At 41.9% G+C, this 24,108-nt stretch overlaps 1 protein-coding gene across 2 annotated transcripts in view; it reads left to right on the forward strand.

Annotated features, from left to right (window-relative positions):
* Positions 1 to 24,108, forward strand: part of IRAK3 (interleukin 1 receptor associated kinase 3) — a 71,220-nt gene that overhangs the window by 7,464 nt on the left and 39,648 nt on the right. The window contains exon 1 of one of the 2 annotated variants that reach the window (XM_067697242.1): positions 8,038 to 8,281. The exons of the other annotated variant lie outside the window; for it this stretch is intronic. Coding sequence (XP_067553343.1) covers positions 8,119 to 8,281 — 163 coding nt within the window. The 5' untranslated portion in view covers positions 8,038 to 8,118. Of the gene's footprint in view, positions 1 to 8,037; positions 8,282 to 24,108 lie in introns of those variants that run through there. 2 annotated transcript variants of the gene reach the window in all.

Raw genomic sequence — 24,108 nt, forward strand, 5'->3', positions numbered from 1 at the left:
GACACCAGTCACTGGATTAAGGCCCACCCTCATCCAGTATGACCCCATCTTAATTTGATTGCATCTGCAAAGAATTTGTTTCCAATTATGGTCACATTTAGAGGTACCAAGGGTTAGGATTTAAGCACATATTTTGGTATTACACAAGTCAATTTACAACACAGAGGTGGTGACTTCTCAACTAGTCTCAGTGTTTAAGTATGGGTTCACCAGGCAAGACATACTCAAAAAACACAAACATTGGCCTCCCTGGTGGCGCAGTGGTTGAGAGTCTGCCTGCTGATTCAGGGGACACGGGTTCGTGCCCCGGTCTGGGAAGATCCCACATGCCGCGGAGCGGCTGGGCCCGTGAGCCATGGCCGCTGAGCCTGTGCGTCCGGAGCCTGTGCTTCGCAACGGGAGAGGCCACAACAGTGAGGGGCCCACACACCGCAAAACAACAACAACAAAAAAAAACACAAACATGAAATAACTAGTAAAGACAAATTGGAAAAGACTCAGACACTTATGAGAGACATTACAGAAGAAAAAATTTTGTGACTTATTGAATATAGCACCTAGCACAATGTCTGACACAGCAGTTGCTCAGAAATTCTTTTGAATATATCAATCAATTAATGAAAATTACTAAGAGTTCCCTTGCCATGTCACCGGAAACAAGGAGTTGATTTTTCAGAAAATGATCAGTTTGGGGCATGTTGATTTGAGATGAAAGCAAAAAACTTAAATGAAATAAATAAAGACTGGAGACAGGAGTGAGAAGGGAGTCTGCAGGGCGGGCTAGGGCTGAAGACACAAATATTAGTGTGCGGTTTGCGGGGCAGAAATTGAGACACAGATGTAGAGAACAAACATATGGACACCAAGGGGGGAAAGCAGCGGGGGTGGTGGTGTGATGAATTGGGAGATTGGAATTGACATATATACACTAATATGTATAAAATGGATAACTAATAAGAACCTGCTGTATAAAAAATAAAAAAAATTTTAAAAAAAGACACATGCAAAATATATATATATATATGAGTGTAGTCTACATAGAGATAATAGATGAAAATGAGATTATATGAAATCTCCAACATCTGGAATAAAAAGATCCAAGAATTCAGCCTGTGGGTGCATAGTACAGGCCAGAGGAAGAGTCAGTTAGGAAAACAGAAGAAACAATCACAAATATAGGAAGAAAATACCAAGCATCATCATAGAGGAAAAAAAGGCAAAAATTCAAGAAAGATGATGTGATGAGAAACTAATGCTCAGAATAAGCCCTGAGGCCATTTGATCTGAAAAATTACTAGTATCTTTAGACCCAAATATGCTGGATATTTTCATATACAGACTTGTTATTGCTTTCATTATCAAGACACCAGATTAAAATCTTAAAAAGTTAAGAACAATGAAATAAATTCAGTACAAGAGGAACTATGACCACTATGAAAGGCTACATGATATAGATAACTAATTACCAAGTGTTGTTAGGATGTGTACTCTGAAACCTGATGATGTGGCATTGTTTCTTGAATTTACGTGCAGAGGGTTTCCTATGAACTGAAATCTGTGTCATTCCCCCCACCCCAATTCATATATTGAAGCCCTAACCCCCAGTATGGGTGAATTCAGAGAAGGGGCTTCTAAGGAGGCAATTAAGGTTAATGAGGTCACAGGGTGTGCTGGAGAACGGAAGGGACAAAACGTATCCACTGAACTAAGAATGCATTTTAAGACTGAAAAATGAGGCAGGGTGCTCCATACACTCGATGGATCAGTTTATTATAGGGTTACTCACAGGGGGTGATTAGTTGGACCACAATCTGGAAGCATTCAAAGCTGCACTCCACACAGCTGAGGGGCCATTGGGACAATTTTATAGGGTTATGGGGGTAGGTGCTTGGAAACAGGATGTGTACTCCTAGATTTATGAAGGGGTTACTAGTCTCGAGGGCACAGGGAATACGTCAGCAACATTTTTCATCGTTTGGGGACTAACAGAGCATAGAGGCTACCTGGACCTAATGATCACTAAACACTATCTAATAACTACAAAGCCCTTGATGACAGAAAAGAGATTCACTACACAGTACAGCCCTAGGTAGGGTCAGTGGAAGGACAGGAGGAACTGAACAGGCCCAAGATGGCCCAGTTATGCTAACAGCCATGCAGGGTGGGGCCCTGATCAGATAGGATTAGTGTCTTTCTAAGAAGAGACACCAGAGTGTTGCCTCCCTCCCTCTCTCTCTCTCCCTCTCCCTCTCTCTGTTTGTGTGCATGCAAGTTAGGCAAAAGTTATTCTAGAAATACATTCTGGGATGAAAAATACTGTGAAAATAATTTGAAAAGGAAATAGTGAAATGGGATGAACCATAAAAGTGCTGGAAAAAATTATTTTCTATAGTTGAAGGTTTTCTAATCATAGAGATAATACGTTAACTTTAGTAAGTTTAGAAAACACAAAGTAAGAAAATAAAATCCCCCAAATCCTTTCTATCAACCCTAAAAGGATAATTGTTAAAATTTTAGTATTTATTATGTTGTGAAATAATAGATTTTTAGAAAAATGTTTTGATACCTTAAATGGGAAAAGGCTGAGTTACAAGACAATGCAACCCTAATGTTCTTTAAAAGTACAGAGAGAGACAGAGAGAGGAAGAGAGGGAGAAAGAGAGAAGGAACTGGGGGAATAATTATTGCATGTTATTTTTGTGAGGTCATTTTGATGAAAGCCCAAGAAACCATTGAACTTTCACTTTTTAAAATTACCAAGTAATGCACACTACAAATGTTCTCACCCCATTATTGATCTTTACCCTATTCCTGAACCCCAGGGCACCTATGACCCTCTAGAATAAGGCTCAAGGATGAGATGAAACTCAAAGACGATATAGGTTAGTGATCTTTGTTTCAAAAATTATTTCTGAAACCAGAAAATTCCCTACGACCCACAAGCCTGTGTGTCCTTTGAACATTCATCCTTAGGGATACTGGGTAGATAGCTGCCACCAACATAGCTGACTCATACATATTAAGAGCTGTTACCTGCCTCACCTGCTTTCTCTCACCTGTTTCTAGATTTCTGAGACTTTGATGCCCATGCTTAGCTGGAGCTTCACCACTGATAATACCATGTATCTGTGCCATTGTCACTTTGGCCTTCAGGGTTTCCTCAGCATCTCCGTTTGTAATCTTGGCAGTTCATTACTCTCTTACCTCCAGCTGGGGTGGAAACACTTTCTTCTTCTAGTGTCCAAATCTTGAGGGGGAGGGGTGGCTCTAGAGAGCATTCCGTGGCAAAGGGCTAGGTCATAGTGTGAAGCAGTTTTGCGGTTTCACCACAGCCCTCTCTTCACTAGAAAGCATGTGTGCTGGCAGGGGGTCTGAGTCTTCATGGATTCTGGTGCAGTCTCATGCACGTCTAGTGCAGTCTCAGGCACGTCTCATGAACTTCACATTGCTTCCACCCACACTGCCAGAGTCATTCTCTACTAACATTCATTTTCTCTCAGGGACCCAGTTGTCTCTCTCTGCAATCCAGTTTCCATGCCTATCTCACATCCCACAGATATAGCTGTAAATGTACATTTGAACTCCAGTTTTGGACAGGGGTTAGTTTCCCTCCCATGGGTTTCAGGCCCTCAGCAAAATCAAGGAGTAATACCAAATGTCTGTTCAGTGAATCAGGATGCATTTAGCTGCAAATGACAAGATCCTTGGTTTAAAAACTGATTTAATAAGGGAATTTATGTCATATAATTATAAGTCCACAAGCAGGACATTCTCCAGGCATAAAACAAATGAGCAACTTAATGACCTTATCAAGCATCTGGTTCTTTCTCTCACTAGACCATCCCTAAGACTTACTTCATTCTAATATGATCTCTGTGTGGTTGCAAAGTGGTTCCAGAGATGGCCAGAGCTCCCGCCTGTTCTTATTCAGATCAAGAAAGAGAGAAATCTGAATGAGATTTGGTTCCTGCGGCCATGAATTATTGCCAATTCCAGTCACATGCCAGCGTGAATCTGAGTACATGGACCATAGCAATTTTAAATATGGAGGTCAAGGTAGACCTTAGCCACATGGGAAGAGCATACCAGGCAAGGGAATAGCAAGTACAAAGGCTCTAATGAGGGATTCTGCCTGCTGTGTTCAAGGACCAGCAAGGAGTCAGTGTGGCTACGCAGAATGAACCAGGAATCATGATCAGAGGGTAACAGAGTGGAGGGGGAGTGGCAGAGAGAATGCAGCACATATGAAGAATCGGATTTTTCTTCTGACTGAAATTAGAAGCCATTCTTGGTTTCTGAACAGAGGAGAGGCCTAATCAGATTTGATTTAAAAAGATCAATCTGGCTGCAGTGTTGAGAAAAGCCTGTAGGAAGCAATAGTGAAAGCTACTTTTAGTTAAGGGACAACTACAGTGATCTGGACAAGACATAGTGATGACTCAAACCAGGATGGCGGCTGTGGAGGTGGAGAAAAGCGTCAGGTTCTAAATATATTCTGAATAGAGTCAGCGGGATTTGCTGGTGGATTGAACATGGTCTGTGAAGAAAAGGAGGAGCCAAGGATGACTCTATAGTTTTGGGTTCAAGCTACTGGAAGGATTCAGTAACCTAGATAAGGAAGAATGTCGAAGGGCAGGTTCAGGAGGCATGATCAAGCGTTCAGTTTTGGACATGAGTCTGAAGTTCAAGAGAGAGGTCTGGGCTAAACATGTACACTTGGCAGTGCTGGGTAGATAGCTGGTAGTTAAAGCCTCGAAACCACCTGAGATCACCAAGGGAGTAGGTGTCAATGGAGAGGACTATGGACTGAGCCCTGTGGCACTCTGACATTGAGTTAAGGGAGAAGTGGAGAAATAGCAAGGGAAGCTGAAGGGTGACCAATGAAGTCAGGGAAAATGTAAGAGAATGTGGAAGATAAATGAAGAAAGTGTACAAGAAGGAGGGGGTGATCAACCGCGTCAAAAACTACTAGTCGGTCAAGAAAGTTGGGGACTGAAACTTGTCTATTATCTTCAGCAGTGATATGGACATAGGTGACCCTGAAGAGAGCAGTTTTAATGGAGGAAGGTGGGACAGATGGCCCTAGTTACAGTGGATTTAAGAGAAAATAAAAGGAGAAAAATTAGAGATGAAATAGTCAACTCTTTACTACAAAAAGGAGCAAGGTAATGGGATGATTGTGGCATCAAAGGGAACAATGGGGGCTTCCCTGGTGGCGCAGTGGTTGAGAGTCCGCCTGCCGATGCAGGGGACACGGGTTCGTGCCCGGGTCCAGGAAGATCCCACGTGCTGCGGAGCGGCTGGGTCCGTGAGCCATGGCCACTGAGCCTGCGCATCCGGAGCCTGTGCTCCGCGACAGGAGAGGGCACAACAGTGAGAGGCCCGTGTACCGCAAAAAAAAAAGGGGACAATGGTATCAAAAAAGTTTTTTGGTTTGTTTTAAGATGGAAGAAATAACTTCATATTTGTATGCTGATAGAACCGATCCAGTAAACAGTGAGAAATTGTTGATCTTGCAGAGCGTGCGAACAGCTGCCCTTAATGTCTTTGAGTAGGGGACAGGAGATGGGATCTAGTGCCCAAGTGAAGAGATTAGATTTAGGAGCCTAGATAATTGATCCATGGGAAAGGTGGTGGGAGGGGGAGTGCATCTTAGTACAAATGCAGGTAGCTACCGTCGATGTGGTAACGAGATCCTGTGGAAGTTTTCTCCTGGTGCATCAGTACTCTCAAGATCATCAGCTGAGCATGAGGATGGGGGAGAATGTGATGGGACTGAGGAGAAAAGAGACGCCATATACTAGTTGTCAAGGAGATCAGCAGAGTAAATGGACTAAAGGCACAAGTGTGACTGCCTGGCAGCATAAAGGACCCACTTGAGAGCCATGACTTTGATTTTAAACTGAGTCCAATTAACAGGGTTTTTATTCCCCCTCCCCCTTCCAGCTACATTCAGGTGTATGGGTGGAGCTCAAAATTGGAAAACTGGATTTCATCAGTATGGTAGACTTGCCAAGGGAGTTCAACAAAGTGAGAGAGGAGGAAGAGAATGGACAGCATGTGCAAGGGAGGGATTATAATAATTGAGTGTGGACTTTATGGATAAAGAGAAAAGTAAGAACGTCAAGAGGTTGGGGCCAGAGAGGAGGTGGCAAGATTTTGGACTTGGTATCCAGACAGAGGTAGGGGTTGTTGGGGTCAGAGTACTAGAGGATAGGGGATGTACTATTAATGAATCTTGAGCAGATTAATGAAATAGAATTTACGGACGGGGGTGCAGTTATTGATAATGAGAAGTTCTAGGGGATGAGTAAGTGGCTGAAATAGTGGGGAGGAGAAAATCACTGGAGAAGACATATCGAGGAACTGAGAGTCCAGGGTATGAGAAAGATCATCATCTATTCTACATATATTCTAAATCACCAAGGATTAAGAAGAAATTAGCACTGGAAAGAATTACAGTAAGCAGGAGCTACATAGCCTAAAAATGAGGAGGAGAAATTGAGGTGGGGGAGAGCAGTGGATGATGGCAACAGTGAAGAGTAGTGAGTGATACAACCTGATGATATAAAGTTCAAAGGTCAAAGACAGTTTTAGGGAACAGGGAAGAAGCATGGTCTGATACTGCCAACATTGAAAATGCAAGAAATTTCACATAATCTATACATAGATTTCGCATAGTCTGGCTTCACATAAAATTCTTCCTTCTCTGTAAATCAGAAGATCTGGCAAAGCAATCCGTGCTGACTGCTTCACTCAGCAACAGTGATTTCCTGGCTCCCTGGCGTATTTGAGTTTGGCTCCCCTGTTCCAGCAATTCAAGAGCTACTAGATTAGCTTCCGTTACTCAGCTTATTCAGGTAGTCCCTTTGAGGGGTATAGGGCTTCTAAAGCGTGTACAGATTGGCTGTAAAATTTTAGGCATTTGAACAAAGCCATGTGAACATTGAAAACAGGGATACAGAAACTCTTGCCCAAACGATGTTGGTTTTACCAATTTTCAAGTACATTTTGTGGAATATTTTACCTGGAAATTCAGGTAGCTACGAAATGACGGTGCATCATCACTGTTGATCTCTAGAGGGCGTCATTCCCCAAAAGTACAAATCGGAAAGGTTGCAAACAGGTGTTGATATTTTTCAGCGGAAAGCCATCGTCCACTCTTCAGTCCTTCAGGCTGGGATTTTTCTCACCACTTTCGAAGCATCCCCTCTTTTTTGGCAGTGGCATTCGTATCATGCCTGCGGTGGGGTATTACAGCATAAACGGTAGAAGATTTCAAAACAATAGCCAATTTTACTTAAACTCCCTGTTGAAAGCAAGAGGAAGATTCTGTGAAGCACTTTGAGGAAGGAAAAAGTGGTCGAAAAATGCTTCATCAGGAAAGCCCATGGACAAGAGAAGGTAGTAAAACCAAATAGCAGTTTGGACAAAGGACAGCCTCTAGAAGAAAACGACCACACTCTTATTTCACTTCGTTCTCTCTTATGTTTTTCTGTTCTTGGTATCTAGGTTCATCTTTTTCCAATTATTATTTCAGACATACACATTTACCTGTTTAACTTCGGTAAAAGTTGGGAGGAAAATGTGCCAAACGTTTAGAGTGGCTGTCTTCAGCTGGGGGGGGGGGGGCTATGAGTGATTATTTTCTTCTTTCAGGTTTTCTGGGTTTTCCAAGTGCTCCTCAAGAAACAGGACAAAACGAAATAACTTTGTAAAAAGAAGTCATGACAGGTCATCTCATATCCATCCAGGCCAGGTCGAGGGGGTGGCGGACTCTCCATCAGTTCTGAGCTTCTGGTCTTTCTCCACCTCTCACTCTTTGCTTGGTCTCATCACTCACGTCCCAAAGCCGGAGGAGCGAAAGGACTGTTTAAAACTGAAAGCCAACCTGCAGGGGGAAGCCGGGGCCGGGCGAGCCAGCGCCGGGCCGGGCCGGGCGAGCCCAGGGGCCTCTCCGGGGAGCGGCGCTGTGTGTCACGTGGGGCCCGCCCAGGCGCGGCCCGGACTCCGCGCGTGCGGCCGTCTTAGCAGCCGTCGTGGAAGCAGGATTTCCGCGGTTGTGCAACGGCATCGCGCTTCTCCCTGGCCCGGCCCCTCCTCTCCGGCAGCCCAGCCATGGCCTGGACCGTGGCGGCGGCGGCGGCGGCGGCGGGGAGCCGCGGGGTCCGCGGCGCGCTCTCGGCGCACACGCTCCTGTTCGACATGCCGCCCGCGCTGCTGGGCGAGTTCTGCGCTGTGCTGGACAGCTGCGACGGCGCGCTCGGCTGGCGCGGCCTCGGTGAGTGTGGCCCGGGCGGCGGGGGCCGTGAGGGGCGGCGGGGGCCGTGAGGGGCGGCGGGGTAGCGGCGCCCACGCTCCGTCCGACGTGCGGCCCGCAAGGTCCTCTGCGCGGCCTCCGGGGGTCCTTGCTGCGAACCCGCGCTTTCCTCTCTCGCACTGGGAGCGACTCCCCAGGCCCACCCCCGAGCTCCCCCTTCGTCACTGAAACTTCGGGTAAGATTTAAGTGACCGGAGCCTTGGGGAAACCAGCTCCCCCCGTGAAACCATCTAATGTTTCTCCACGATTCCTGCCTTGCTTGGTTCGGAATATTTTCAATAAGAAACGCCTGTGGGATGTCTTCCTGTCCCTTCAAAATGACCCCCAGAATATAATTTTCGTATGAAGACATGTTTATACCTTTAAAATATTTATCTTGTGGTGTTTTCAATGCACTCCCCTTAATTACACTTCAGGTGAAATGCTAAAGTAAAACATTATTTGTAATTAACGTGGCTCCCAGTTTGCTTAATTAAATACACCTTGCTTATTTACCCAATCTGGTGGAATGAAGTTTTAGGCTAGAGAGTGGCTTTTTAATTTAGTCTAGCAAGTTGGCTCCAAGACTTCATTTTCTGCAGGCTTTGGAAAGTTGAGCAACGGCCTGTTGGAAGTGTTGAGTGTGATCAGAAATAATTCAGGCAAAAATCTGTAAGTACGTGCGTTCATGGTTAGATTTGATACCCCATGATGTCGCAATTAATGTTAGTGGAAAATAAACACAAATATGTCAAAGCAGCTTAGCCTTAATTCTCTGAAATAGCTATTATTCTTACCCAAAATAGCAGAAGACCAAGGAGGAAGAAAGTTTAATTTGCTGTTGGTGAACAGTATGGTCACACTTTATGGAATGTGGCATTGGGTTTCTAGTTGTATAAAGATTCATTATAGGCTCTGTAATTTTATATTGTAGCCCTTCAGTAAAAATCAGGAAACTGATTTCTGGAAAGCATGGACATTTCTAGTATGCATTTGAGACATATCCTTCCCACACTAGATCTTTTTGAAATGGTTGACGGCATGGCAGTTTTTGCACCCGTTGGTTTCCTAGAGGCACTGAATTTGTAAGTGAAAAATGTTTTTAGTCCAGTCCATGGTTAGTGAATGGACTGAGTAGATATCATAAATGCGTGAAGTAGGTTGGTATAGACTGTGAAAATATAAGAACATATGTCTCATCTGAAACAGTGAGTACTCAGCCCCAGGTCACTGCTCCTTTTCAGGAAGTTCAGCTCAGTGTTGCTGAATCTTTTCTCTCCGACCCCCCTCTCTCCCTCCCTCCCTCCCCCCTCTTACTCAGCATTGAAATTCAGATATTCATTCATTACCTACGTTGTTTCATAAACCCTTCCAATGCCCCTGTCAGGCAGGTGCTGTTACCATCATCAGTGTTTGAACAGGTGAGAAAACTGTGGTGCACATTGGTTTAGTAACTGGCCCAAGTCAACAGCTGGGAAGTGCGAAGGGAGGACTTGAAGCACATTATACAGGAAGGATGAAGCATATGAGGACTCTTTGGACTATATTCTAAATTTTTCTGTATATTTAAATCTGTTCTGGGACTTCCCTGGTGGTGCAGTGGATAAGAATCCGCCTGCCAATGCGGGGAACACGGGTTCAAGCCCTGATCTGGGAAGATCCCACACGCCACGGAGCAACTAAGCCCGTGCGCCACAACTACTGAGCCTGCACTCTAGAGCCCGAGAGCCACAACTACTGAGCCCACGGGCCACAACTACTGAAGCCCGCGCACCTAGAGCCCGTGCTCCGCAACAAGAGAAGCCACCGAAATGAGAAGCCCGTGTACCACAACAAAGAGTAGCCCCCTCTCGCCACAACTAGAGAAAGCCTGCATGCAGCAATGAAGACCCAATGCAGCCAAAAAAATTAAAAATTAAATCTTAAAAAAAAAAAAAACCTGTTCTAAACAATAAAGTCTATTTAAAATTAAAACAAAAAACACATAGACTCTGGAGTCTGTCTACATTTCCCTCTGTGACTTCCTCAGGGTCACAAGTACTGCTGTGTTCTTCAGCTGCATCTCACAGACTCCCTAGAGTACAGCCACTTCTGCCATGAAAGAACCATTCAGTGAACCATTTCAAACATGCAGCCCCATTTTCCTAGTAGTGGAAATAACTGAAGATCACCAAAATGAGAACAAGCAAAGGCTTGTCAGGAGTCAGCTTCCATGGCTTGCATTTGACTGAGATGTAAAGGCAAGCAGAGGATTGGAAAAGCTTTATAGCTGAAAAAGAAGCTTCAGGTATGCCCTGATTGGAGGCTGTTGGCATGGGGAAGATGTATGCAGGCCAACTAGGAGTGGGGAATTCTATTTAATTAAAAGTACATATTTGGCTTTCTCCAGTTGGCCCTAAATTGGAATTGGGGCAAAAATTAGGAAAGCTATCAGCTATTAATGAAGCCTTGGTTATTTGGGACCAATTGCTATAAGGGTTATTGTTTGGCTTTCTGGACTAGTTGCTACAGATAGTAGTTTGACTTCCCAGACTGGCTACTCTAGATAGAACATTGGCTTCCTGGGCTGGTTGATGCATGTTGTGGGTGAGAGTTCTGTTTGTATATCTATCTGGCCATTGTTCCTTTATATATTTGTTCTCTTATAGGGGAAGAATCTAAACTGTTTACTCCTTCATACTCCAGCTATAATTCATTGTGTAGGGGGCTGTGTCCCTGCTGTCTGGACCAGAGACCTGGAAAGGACCAGCTGCTTCATGAATTGTTGGCTCAGCAGAAAGGGAAGGCTGGCTCCGTTCCAGGTGGTTGAGGGCAACTGCCTGTGGTTAAATAGGCTGAGTTTCTCCGTTGGCACAGTGAAAGGAAAAAGAGGGGAAAGAGGTGCTGGGAGGGAAAACTTGACCTTAGAGGGCAGAAGGGGGAATATTGGAGGACTGAATCAAGAAGACAGTTTCTTTTATGCTCAGAACAGCTGAAAGCCTGAGGGTACAGAGGGTCCAAAATTCGATATAGAAAGCAACTGTCATAGTAATGGGCAAGAGAAGAGAAAAGCAGTGGAAGAGATTAACCAAACTAAGTGTTGGTTCTCGAGCTTATCATGATTCTTGATGATGGTGAATAACAAGCTATGTTTGCAAAGGCAGTTCAGACAAAGGCAGATCATATGGTGGCCTATATGGTATAATCAGTGTATACAGGATAAGGTAGACAGGATGTTAACAAACAGGAATCACCTGTGCAGTCTTTAAAAGCTACAAATGCCCAGGCCCCACCCCTGGAGCTGTTGATTCAGTAGGTCTGGGTAAAGGGTCCAGCATCTTTCTGTTTTTTGCCAAGCCCCACGGTTGAATCTGATGCACAGCCTGGTTTGGGAGCCATTTGCTTAGGCCAAATTCTCTTCTTTAATAACATCTTATTGTAACAGTTACTTAACTGTAGTGACTCTACTTAATTCTATCTTTAAACACATTCTACCTATTAATCATTAAATCACTTATATTTTATTGTTATTGAAAATGGTGTAATCACAAGGTAATATATTCTCTGGTTGATGTTGATGATTTTATGGCTTTATAATGAAAGTAGGACCACTGTAGAAAATGCCATTATCTTATACTACCTCAAAGACATAACGTATATGCAGAGCCTCTGGTGACAACTGATTTCATTACATTACCTTAAACTAGTGTTTAAATTGTTTGGAGCAGCTCACACTGTAAAACCTCTCAACACTTCAATGAGAGAGGAACCCTGCTTACAGATACTATGTAATAGGTTGTATTCAATTTTCTTCCTCTCAAAAAGGGAAAGAAAATTATCATAAAAATTATTATTAATCACTTTAAAACAAATTAGATGTAAAATCACATTAAATATGCATTTGAATATTTAGTAAAGATTTAAAACAATAATAATTACCACCATCTTTTGAGTGCACACTATTTGCTAGACACTCTGTGCTAAGCACTTTACATGGATTATCTCATTATTTATCACAAAAACTCTGAGACAGGTACTCTACCTATTTCCATTTTATAGATAGGAAAACTGACTCTCAGAGGATTTAGGTAACCTGCCTCAAATCATAGTCTAGTATGTTGCAGACTAGGATTCTAACCAGATTGTCAGACTCCAGAGTCTATGTTGTTGTCTTTCTTGAATTTTAAATAGACTTTATTGCTTAGAACAGTTTTAAAGTGACAGAAAAATTTAGAAGATTGTACAAAGCGTCCTCATATATTCTGTCCTTCCCATATACTCTGTACCCAGTTTCCCATTATTAACATCTTACATTAGTATGGTACATTTGTTACAATATTGATACATTATTATTAAATACAGTTCATACTTTATTCAGATTTCCTTCGTTTTTACCTCAAGTCCCTTTTGTCTTCCAGGATCCCATCTAGGATATCACATTTCACACATTTCATTTAGTTATCATGTATCCTTTGGCTGCCTTTGGCTGTGATAATTTCTCAGACTTTTCTAGTTTTTGATGACCTTTACAGTTTTGAGGGGTACTGGTCACTACTGATCAGTGCTGATCTACTGTTGTGTAGAATGTCCCTCAATTGAGATTTGTCTGATGTTTTTCTCATAACTAGACTGAGGTTGTGGATTTGGGGAAGGCAGACCACAAGAGGTAGAGTGCCATATTCGTTACATCCTGGAAGGGGAACACACTGTTTACATGACTGATCACTGTTGACGTTAACCATGGCTGGAGTAGTGTCTGTCAGGTTTCCACACTGTAAAAGCGGTCTTCCTCTGCGCCCCCTCCCACCCCTTTCCATATTATGCCCTTTGGAGGGAAGTCACTATGTGTGGCCCACACTTAAGGAATAGAGAGTTATGCCTCCCCTCCCTGAAAGTGGAGTAGAACCCATGTTCTTCTGACCACCATGTCATTTTTCACATCTTACAATGTTCTGTCTAGATCAAACTTCTACTCTTCAGTTACCACCCCTTTTTCTGTTCCGCTTTATGGTAAAATTCCTCAAAAGGGCTGTTTACTCTCCATTTTCTCCATTCTCCCTTGAACCTGCTCCAATCAGGCCTTCACCCCCCACTGCACTGCTCCATTGAAATTCCTCTTGTCCAGAGTCACCATGGCTAAATCCGACAGTCAGTTCTCAGTCTTCATCTTATTTGACACAGCTGATCACTCCTTTCTCCTGAAAGCTTTACTTCCCTTCTAGAACATTACACTCTTTATTCTATTCTGTTCTTACAGGTTCCTCGTTCTCTCTCTCATCTCTTAGAATGCCCCTGGGATTAGTCCATGGACCTCTTCTCTTCTGTTTATCTACTGTACCCACTATCTTGTCATTGCCATCTGTGTGCTAATAACTCCCAGATTTCTTGCCAGGGTCTCTCTCTTGAACATCAGCACCATCTACCTAGTCCATCTATTGGCCTACTTGACAGACATCTCCAACTTAACAGTCCAGAAGTACTGCCTTCCCCCAGAGTTTTTCCCCATCTTAGTTAATGGCAACCCCATCCTTCATTTTTTCAGGCCAAAATTATTAGTCTTCTGTGACTTCTTGCTTTCTCTCACAAACCACATCCTGTGTCTCAGCAAATGCTGTTCACTCTGCCTTCAGGATCTATTTAACAATCTGACCACTTCTTATCACTGTCACCACAGCCATCCTTGTCCAAACCACCATCAGATTCCACCTGGTTAATTTCAGCAGTGTTCTAACTGGGGTCCTTGCTACTGCATCTGCCCACCTCAAGTTTCTTTTCAACACTGCAGCCAGTGAGCCTGTTTAACATATGAAGCACCTTATACCATTATCCTATTCAGAACCATCCAGTAGCTTCCCATCTCACAGTAAACACCAAAGCCCTACATTGCTTTTCTCACTTCTTTCTTCTTCTTTGTTCAACTCCAGATAAATTGGCCTCCGTGGACATTCAAGGAATGTTTTTCCTGTAGGTAACCTTGAGGCTTACTTCTTCACATCATTCCTGATTTTGATTAACTATTTACACACCCTAACTATGCTTTTAAAATTGATACCTCTGTGCTCCCTTATGCTCTTTCACTGCTTTATTTTTCTCTGTGTCACTTATCATTCCTCATATACTTTATATATATACATACGTCTATATTTCTTTGTTTATTGTCCATCTAGAAATAAGCTTCATGAGGGCAAGGATTTCTGTTTGCTTGTTTTCTGCTTATTCCTCTAGGATCTAATATGGTACCTGGTACAGAGAAGGTATGCACTAAATATCTGTTGACTGAATGAATTAATGAATGAACAGATGTCTGTTAAACATTCTTTTTGGGCAGAATCTTAGACAAAGTTTATACTAGATACAATGTCATGGCCCCTGCGTGCAAGAATTTTCCAATTTAACATAGGCAACAGAACAATAGAGATGCTATAAAGTTTAACAAGGGAAGGAAGTATGGGAAAATAGTACTGATGACTCCCTGAGTGTGGAATTGTACAGCTTCTGAGTTCCAGACTGAAAGACTGGTGTCTTCTTCACTTGTCTCCCAGAAGTCATTAAAGTTTGATCCTTCCCTGGGTCTGGGATTGAGAGAGCAGGACAGATGGAAAGATCTCTGAAAAATCATGCGCAGGCCTTCCTGTTTATCAAATAGGAGTCCTACTCATGTAGGGGGTAAAAAGTACACATAAGCTTAAGTATGGACAAATATTATTTCTTGTAAAATGTATGACCTAGTGGGTGTTAATGCTATGGTCTGTAAGAGGAGTTGAGCTAAATTATGCTTTTGAGTTTTGTTTTACTTTTTTAGGAATTAAAAACATCTTTTAAATCCTCAAGTTTTTTTTTGTTTTTTTTTTTTTAATTGCCTAATTTGTTTGTGTGCTTTGTGGGGGGAAAAAAAAAGCCATCTTTTCCTCTTCCCATTTTGTTATCTCAAAACAAACTTTGCAAGAGCGCAGACAGTTTCCTAGGGGTTTTGGCATGTGGTTATATGCAAATACAAAGATTCCAAATAGGGTATGTTGCGTTATTCTAAAAAACCCCTTCATAGACATATTTGCATGTGGAGAGTGATTTCTACAGCTGAATTCCCCAGCGTTAGCACTCCTAGATAGTCCTGCCCTCTCAAAACAGAGCCCTGAGAACCTTTGAGCATTGAATGATTATTAAGCTGTCACTATTTTCAGATCAATTTATTTCTGGACTTCTCAGGTCAACTTTTTTGGCTTATATTATGCCAAGATGTCTTTCACACAAAAAAATTGCCTTCCAAAAAATGATTTTAAACTGTGTTTAAGTACAGCATATTTTTCCTGATTTATCTTTTCATGTAGAAGGCTCTTCACTTTTACAACACAACAGTCATTGGGAAGTTCACTCTTTGTTTAGGACTATTAATAAATAAAGATCTACATTCCGGCAGGAACAAGTAAGGAAGGACTAGAGAAAACTTTGCACGTTGAAGAATATAACAGGAATTAAGGGTTTGCATTCCTGTCGCATCATATTGAAGCTATTGTTTTACAGAATTTGATCTAAATGAATTATACATTTTATGGATGCTAAGAATACTCTTTTAGTGGTGTTTCTATTCCCGATGCATCATCATTGGAGAAAAGCTATTAAGATTGTACGGTGAATCACCAGTTAGGGAAAGAGAAAACATCTCATTTCCAGTCCTGGAAGCAACCCATGCTTTCAGGATCCATTTTCACTGAGCTGGGTCAGTTTCAGCACTGTCAACTATGTACTCTTGGAAAATGCCTTTGTCTAATCTAGCTTTCCTTAGACTTAGTGCAAACTCAGAAACCTTTGCCCCCGGGGTCAGTGTTAGGGAACTGTAAAAACCTCAGCTCATTTGGCATCTGTTCATTCACCCTGCAGCTAAATCTTAGAGATGTGCTCAAGGGAATCATGGCCTGTTGCAATTTTTTTGTTTTTCAACATACGTAGTGGATTTATTTTTATTTTTCTTATTTGTTTATTTTTTACATCTTTATTGGAGTATAATTGCTTTACAATGGTGTGTTAGTTTCTGCTTTATAACAAAGTGAATCAGTTATACATATACATGTGTCCCCATATCTCTTCCCTCCTGCATCTCCCTACCTACCACCCTCCCTATCCCACACCTCTAGGTGGTCACAAAGCACCGAGCTGATCTCCCTGTGCTATGCGGCTGCTTCCCACTAGCTATCTACCTTACTTTTGGTAGTGTATATATGTCCATGCCTCTCTCTCGCCTTGTCACAGCTTACCCTTCCCCCTCCCCATATCCTCAAGTCCATTCTCTAGTAGGTCTGTGTCTTTATTCCTGTCTTACCCCTAGGTTCTTCATGACATTTTTTTTTTCTTAAATTCCATATATATGTGTTAGCATACGGTATTTGTCTTTCTCTTTCTGACTTACTTCACTCTGTATGACAGACTCTAGGTCTATCCACCCCATTACAAATAGCTCAATTTCTTTCTTTTTATGGCTGAATAATATTCCATTGTATATATGTGCCACATCTTCTTTATCCATTCATCCGATGATGGACACTTAGGTTGCTTCCATCTCTGGGCTATTGTAAATAGAGCTGCAATGAACATTGTGGTACATGACTCTTTTTGAATTATGGTTCTCTCAGGGTATATGCCCAGGAGTGGGATTGCTGGGTCATATGGTAGTTCTATTTTTAGTTTTTTAAGGAACCTCCATACTGTTCTCCACAGTGGCTGTATCAATTTACATTCCCACCAGTGGTGCAAGAGGGTTCCCTTTTCTCCACACCCTCTCCAGCATTTATTGTTTGTAGATTTTTTGATGATGGCCATTCTGACCGGTGTGAGATGATATCTCATTGTAGTTTTGATTTGCATTTCTCTAATGTTTAATGATGTTGAGCATTCTTTCATGTGTTTGTTGGCAGTCTGCATATTTTCTTTGGAGAAATGTCTATTTAGGTCTTCTGCCCATTTTTGGATTAGGTTGTTTGTTTTTTTGTTATTGAGCTGCATGAGCTGCTTATACATTTTGGAGATTAATCCTTTGTCTGTTGCTTCATTTGCAAATACTTTCTCCCATTCTGAGGGTTGTCTTTTGGTCTTGTTTATGGTTTCCTTTGCTGTGCAAAAGCTTTGAAGTTTCATTAGGTGCCATTTGTTTATTTTTGTTTTTATTTCCATTTCTCTAGGAGGTGGGTCAAAAAGGATCTTGCTGTGATTTATGTCATAGAGTGTTCTGCCTATGTTTTCCTCTAGGAGTTTGATAATTTCTGGCCTTACATTTAGGTCTTTAATCCATTTTGAGTTTATTTTTGTGTATGGTGTTAGGGAGTGTTCTAATTTCATTCTTTTACATGTAGCTGTCCAGTCTTCCCAGCACCACTTATTGAAGAGGCTGTCCTTTCTCCACTGTACATTCCTGCCTCCTTTATCAAAGATAAGGTGACCATATGTGCGTGGGTTTATCTCTGGGCTTTCTATTCTGTTCCATTGAACTATCTTTCTGTTTTTGTGCCAGTACCATACTGTCTTGATTACCGTAGCTTTGTAGTATAGTCTGAAGTCAGGGAGCCCGATTCCTCCAGCTCCGTTTTTCGTTCTCAAGATTGCTTTGGGTATTTGGGGTCTTTTGTGTTTCCATACAAATTGTGAAATTTTTTGTTCTAGTTCTGTGAAAAATGCCAGTGATCGTTTGATAGGGATTGCATTGAACCTGTAGATTGCTTTGGGTAGTATAGTCATTTTCACAATGTTGATTCTTTCAATCCAAGAACATGGTATATCTCTCCATGTATTTGCATCATCTTTAATTTCTTTCATCAGTGTCTTATAATTTTCTGCATACAGGTCTTTTGTCTCCTTAGGTAGGTTTATTCCTAGATATTTTATTCTTTTTGTTGCAGTGGTAAATGGGAGTGTTTTCTTGATTTCACTTTCAGATTTTTCATCATTAGTGTATAGGAATGCCAGAGATTTCTGTGCATTAATTTTGTATCCTGCTACTTTACCAAATTCATTGATTAGCTCTAGTAGTTTTCTGGTAGCATCTTTAGGATTCTCTATGTATAGTATCATGTCATCTGCAAACAGTGACAGCTTTACTTCTTCTTTTCCAATTTGGATTCCTTTTATTTCCTTTTCTTCTCTGATTGCTGTGGCTAAAACTTCCCAAACGATGTTGAATAAGAGTGGTGAGAGTGGGCAACCTTGTCTTGTTCCTGATCTTAGTGGAAATGCTTTCAGTTTTTCACCATTGAGGATGATGTTTGCTGTGGGTTTGTCATATATGGCCTTTATTATGTTGAGGAAAGTTCCCTCTATGCCTACTTTCTGCAGGGTTTTTATCATAAATGGGTGTTGGATTTTGTCGAAAGCTTTCTCTGCATCTATTGAGATGATCATATGGTTCTTCTCCTTCAATTTGTTAATATGGTGTATCACATTGATTGATTTGCGTATATTGAAGAATCCTTGCATTCCTGGAATAAACCCCACTTGGTCATGGTGTATGATCCGTTTAATGTGCTGTTGGATTCTGTTTGCTAGTATTTTGTTGAGGCTGTTGCACTTTTAAAAAGGAAATTCAGAAATTAATAAAAAGAAAAATGGGGAATAGAATTATGTCGGAAAGCTGACATCCCCTGGAACTTGAAAGGTTAACTCCAGATTTCCTTAATAGTTATAAACTGTTCCTTTCCTACTATGAGAATTGTGAGCCATGAAATGTTTATACCTTTTTATGTGCAAATACTGTATATGAGACTCCTGCTGCTATTGCCGCCAGATGGATCTTCCAAAAACTAAAGCTTCCATCTTTGCATCACCTCCTCAGAAATCTTAGATTGGCCCCGTTTACTTTCAGGGAAAAATTTTAAGTTACACTGACACTCAGGGCCTCTGTCTGTCATTCAGCAGATACATATGGAACGTCTGCTATGTGCTGAGCACATTCCTATGCAGGTAACACGGAGACTTCATGGAGCTTGTTCACCTTTTCTTTAAGTTGAACCCTCTGCTCTAAGCATAGTGGTCTCCTCTTTGCCCCCTCATGCCCTTTTCTTCATTTCTGGAGCAACTCTCCATCTGACAGGCTCTTCCCTCTTCCTTCATCTGACTGAAACCTTGCCCCAGCCCCCTGCTGTTGCAGAGTCAGCTGATGTCCCACTACCTCATGCTCCTTCCCGGGCTGTGGTAGCCCACACGGACTTCTTCTTTCTTCACCCCTGTTAAATTACATGCATGTCTTATCTCACAGAGTCAAAGTGGAAAGAGAACTGTTTTAATAAGGGAAAAAAAAAGTCCTGCTGTGTGTTACATAAATTGTTAATTTATATGGTACATTATGCCTCTATAAATGTTAGCCAGTTGACTTACTAACAAAGTAGAAATCCAAATTTTCCCTTTGCTGAAATTTGATATTTAGCATTCCCTTATTGGGACGTTCATTTGGAGACTGGGAAGTGTTTTAAAGACTGGAGGTGTTTTAAAGTCAGTGCTTATGTAATCAGCAGGCCAGCAAAGGGCAACTAAATTTAGTGTCTGTTTTAGGAGGGACTGTTTGTCGAAGGACATTAACTGATGAGAAGTTTGAGATTGCTCAGTGAGGCTGTGACTTGTCTGGAGTTGTTCTATAGGTTGGTGATAGATCCGCCACTAAACCCACGTGTTCCTGCATATATCCAGGGGGCCACGGTGATGTCTGGACTGGTGACTTTTCTCATTAGAAGTCAGCATAGTCTGTGGGGCTCAGAGTTTATTCTTTTGTCTTGTTTTCTAATCGTAACTCGAGTGATTTTTTTTTCTCCCCAGGGTAGTATACCCTATCCAGTTATTTCTTAAGAATTGGCCTCTCTTTAGAAATACTCATAGTTTTAAACTTGGCTCAGGCTCCAGAAACCACCCCTCTAGGAAGCCTTCCATGATGCCCCATCTTTAGTTAGGGACCCTTCTTCGTGCTCCAGTCACACGTGCTATGTGCAGTTACTGCACTGTTGCACACGGTAGATGCTCAACAAACGTTTGAATTACACTGATATACAGTATTTCCTCCAAGAGCTTTTAGAAAGAGTTAAAGGGTTCATAAAAATGTGCCTCAACCAAATAGGCAGATGACATCATCCAAAAATACTTTAAAATAGAGTTAGCGTGTCTTGCCAACTATATTTGCTTTGAAGGTTCCCTTCTGTTTTTTTTTCAGTGCTACTCTATCTAAAACATATTGGCATTTGGACAGTCCTTGCCTCTTCATGAGACATCATCTCTACAAAGAGATGTAAAAGGAAGATATTCTTGCCAGAACTTAAAATATGGAAGAAGGGCAAAAACGTTCCAACTTAATGAATGATATCATATATTTTGTAGTAACTGTTTTCCCCCTACAGCCTAAGCAGGCATTCATATTGAATGTTTCAACTTTATCTTCCCTTGTTTGACATGTACTTACCAGAGCAGCCACTTCCTTTCACTCTTTTCGGGTATAAGATGTGACTGAAATAACAAAATACTCTGACTTCCCTGGTGGCGCAGTGGTTAAGAATCCACCTGCCAATGCAGGGGACACGGGTTCAAGCCCTGGTCCAGGAAGATCCCACATGCCACGGAGCAACTAAGCCCGTGCGCCACGACTACTGAGCCTGCACTCTAGAGCCCGCGAGCCACAACTACTGAGCCCGCGTGTCACAACCGCTGAAGCCTGTGCTCTAGAGCCTGTGCTCCCTAACAAGAGAAGCTACCGCAATAAGAATCCTGCGCACCGCAACGAAGAGTAGCCCCCGCTCGCTGCAGCTAGAGAAAGCCCACACACAGCAGTGAAGACCCAACACGGCCTAAAATAAATAAATAAATAAATATTTTAAAAATAAAACATTCAAGATAAAAAACTTTGTATGTATTAGGTTAGACTAAGTTATACTGCAGTAAAAAACAAAACGAAAAAAAAACCCACCACTAAATCTCAGTGGTTAGCATAACAGAAACTTACTTTTGACTCATGGGAAGAGCACTGAGAGTCCAGGGCAGCTGATCTCCATGTGGTGGTCCAGCATCTTGGGGCACCTCCATCTTGACATGTGCTTCTACCATTGCTGTGACAGGGATGGGAGCCTGGTGAACTGCACCCTAGCTCTTCAGCGTTTCTGGCTGGAAGAGACACGTAGGCGTAACCAACCTAGAGCAAGAAAATATCATCCTCTCTGATGGGGTAGAGGACTAGAAATATTGGTGGGTACTAACAATGTCTACCAAGTCCATTTTTTTGCTCCGAAATAGGGGCAATAATGGTATCATATTGTGATCCCTTTCAGCTTTTAGGATTTACTTACAGTCTCAGCAGGAACATAAAACTGAAGGAAACAAAAAAAAAAAAAAAAAAAAAGGGCTTCCCTGGTGGCGCAGCGGTTGAGAGTCTGCCTGCCAGTGCAGGGGACGCGGGTTCGCGCCCCGGTCCGGGAGGGTCCCACGTGCCGTGGAGCGGCTGGTCCCGTGAGCCATGGTCGCTGGGCCTGTGCGTCCGGAGCCTGTGCTCCACAACGGGAGAGGCCACAACATTGAGAGGCCCGCATAACAAAAAAAAAACAAAAAAAAAAAAAACTGAAGGAAATTGAATAGTCCAGCAAACCCTTGTAGGACTGAAAATATGGGGGCAAGGGCTGCCATATTAAACAGAAGACATTTGCCTTTCTGATATCTTTGTTCAAAGACTGTAACTGGTGTAGTAGTTTCTTAAGAAATTTTTAAAACCTGTGGAGTCTGAAACAGACTGAACAAAAGATAGTTCCCTAGGGCTTATTGCTCTTCTCAGAGCTGAGAACCTGTTTGTCTTATAAAAGGACATCAGCCTTTGGAGAACATCATTGTTGGAAAAGTGAGCCCTTCCATGAGGTTACCTTGATTCCTCTTGGAGGTCAGCTTCCATATTTGTGTGTGGTAGAGGGAGAGGGGCCGATTCCCACAACCAGTGACAGTGATGTGTTGCAGGTCCCCACAACCACTCTCAGGTGACAGTTGGATTTTATCTATAGATCTGTATCTGGCTGCCTGAAATTTTAAGACTCTGGAGGATAAAGGTTTGAGGGGATGCTGCCATCACCATCACCAGCCCTCAAACACATTGCTAATTTCAGTACTCAGGATGGCTGGCCTAATCCGGGAGTACTGTCCCAGGGACAAGAAAGCTATTCTTTCCATCTGTCATTTGCTTGCTTTCTTCCTCCTTTGCCTTAAAATACACTTTAAAATTTGGGAATTATGCAGAAAGGCCGTGTAATATCTTACCTGAAGAATCCTATTATCTCAGGGTGCCAAATCAACTATACTCCAATAAAAATTGTTTAAAAAGTCATATACTTCCAGTACAGCTTTAAGGTATTTAAAGGACCCTAAATAAGTCATATACACTGTTTTCGAGTAATTAAAATCCTGTTATCCCAGTAGAACATTTCCCTGACCCTACCCAGATAATAACTTTTAATTGCTCAAAAATGTTCAGCAAAGACAGTCTAGAACAAAAAAAAATTTTTTAACATCCTTATTGTAGTATAATTGCTTTACAATGGTGTGTTAGTTTCTGCTTTATAACAAAGTGAATCAGTTATACATATACATATGTCCCCATATCTCTTGCATCTCCCTCCCTCCCACCCTCCCTATCCCACCCCTCTGGGTGGTCACAAAGCACTGAGCTGATCTCCCTGTGCTATGCGGCTGCTTCCCACTAGCTATCTATTTTACGTAGAAAAATTTTAAACAGCGTTTCATATAAGCTTCAGCAAATGAACCTAACTATATTATCAGTGAGTAACCACACTGAAGAGAATGAGAGAGAAAAGAACTAACCTAAGTAACCTTGGAAAACAGGCTCTTCCCAGAATACCCTTAGCCTGAGGACAAAGACAAGTGTGCACAAATGCTGTAATTTGATTAGTTAATGTGTTCCTCACAGGGCTACGGGTTAGCCATTCTGAAAGTACTTTATGTACGTAGTAGAACTGAACAAACAAGCAAATATATTGTGGATAATGAGAGCAAAGTTTCTCACTGTGTGAGAATGAAGTTATATAAGTGAGAAAGGTCTAAAATGTGCCATATGATATTGACTTGGATCAGAGGCATCAGTTAAAAATCATGGTTTTTAACGTGTGTACAGACAGAAATACAGATGCATGAGTGAGAGCACATACATATATTTCCCACCTCTGTCTGCTTGAAAGACCTGGCAGCAGTGAGCACATCTAACATCTAAGGTCTTGCTTTTTAAACACCATTATCCAATAAAAGGAATCAGGACTCCTTGGAAAAGTAATTATATCAAGGGCTGGGGCAGGGGGAATACAAAATGAGCCTAGAGCATCTTGTAAAGCCAGAACAATAAGAAAGTGTTCCCAAAATGGTAGAGCTTGTCAAAAGAATGCAGGAGCAGCCTGAATGGACAAAGCTGGAGCAATTTTAGCAACAAAATAAATAATGATACTATTGGATTTTAACCTGTAGAGTAAAATAAATATCCATGAGTCCACACTGATATAAATAAATTAATTACCTAAATAAATGGGGAAGAAGAGATAATACTTTTTTACAGAAGAATTGCAGTTAACGAACATAGAAGGAAAAAGGGAAAATTGAAAAATACCATTAAGCAAACCCCACAGTAATAATTATGATAAACAAGAACCATAGATAGATGCAGATATTTTTAGGCAAAATCTGAGAAGCAGGTTGCTTCCATAGTCTCAGAGTATCTCCCCCAACATAGTTATTAGTTAAAAATAATTAATAATAATTTTATAGTGGAGAAACCTGCAGACATCACCTTAACCAAGGGATCAAGGTTAACATCACCAGTGATAAGA

Source organism: Pseudorca crassidens, chromosome 11 (genome assembly GCF_039906515.1).
Source record: "Pseudorca crassidens isolate mPseCra1 chromosome 11, mPseCra1.hap1, whole genome shotgun sequence".
Classification (NCBI taxonomy): domain Eukaryota; kingdom Metazoa; phylum Chordata; class Mammalia; order Artiodactyla; family Delphinidae; genus Pseudorca; species Pseudorca crassidens.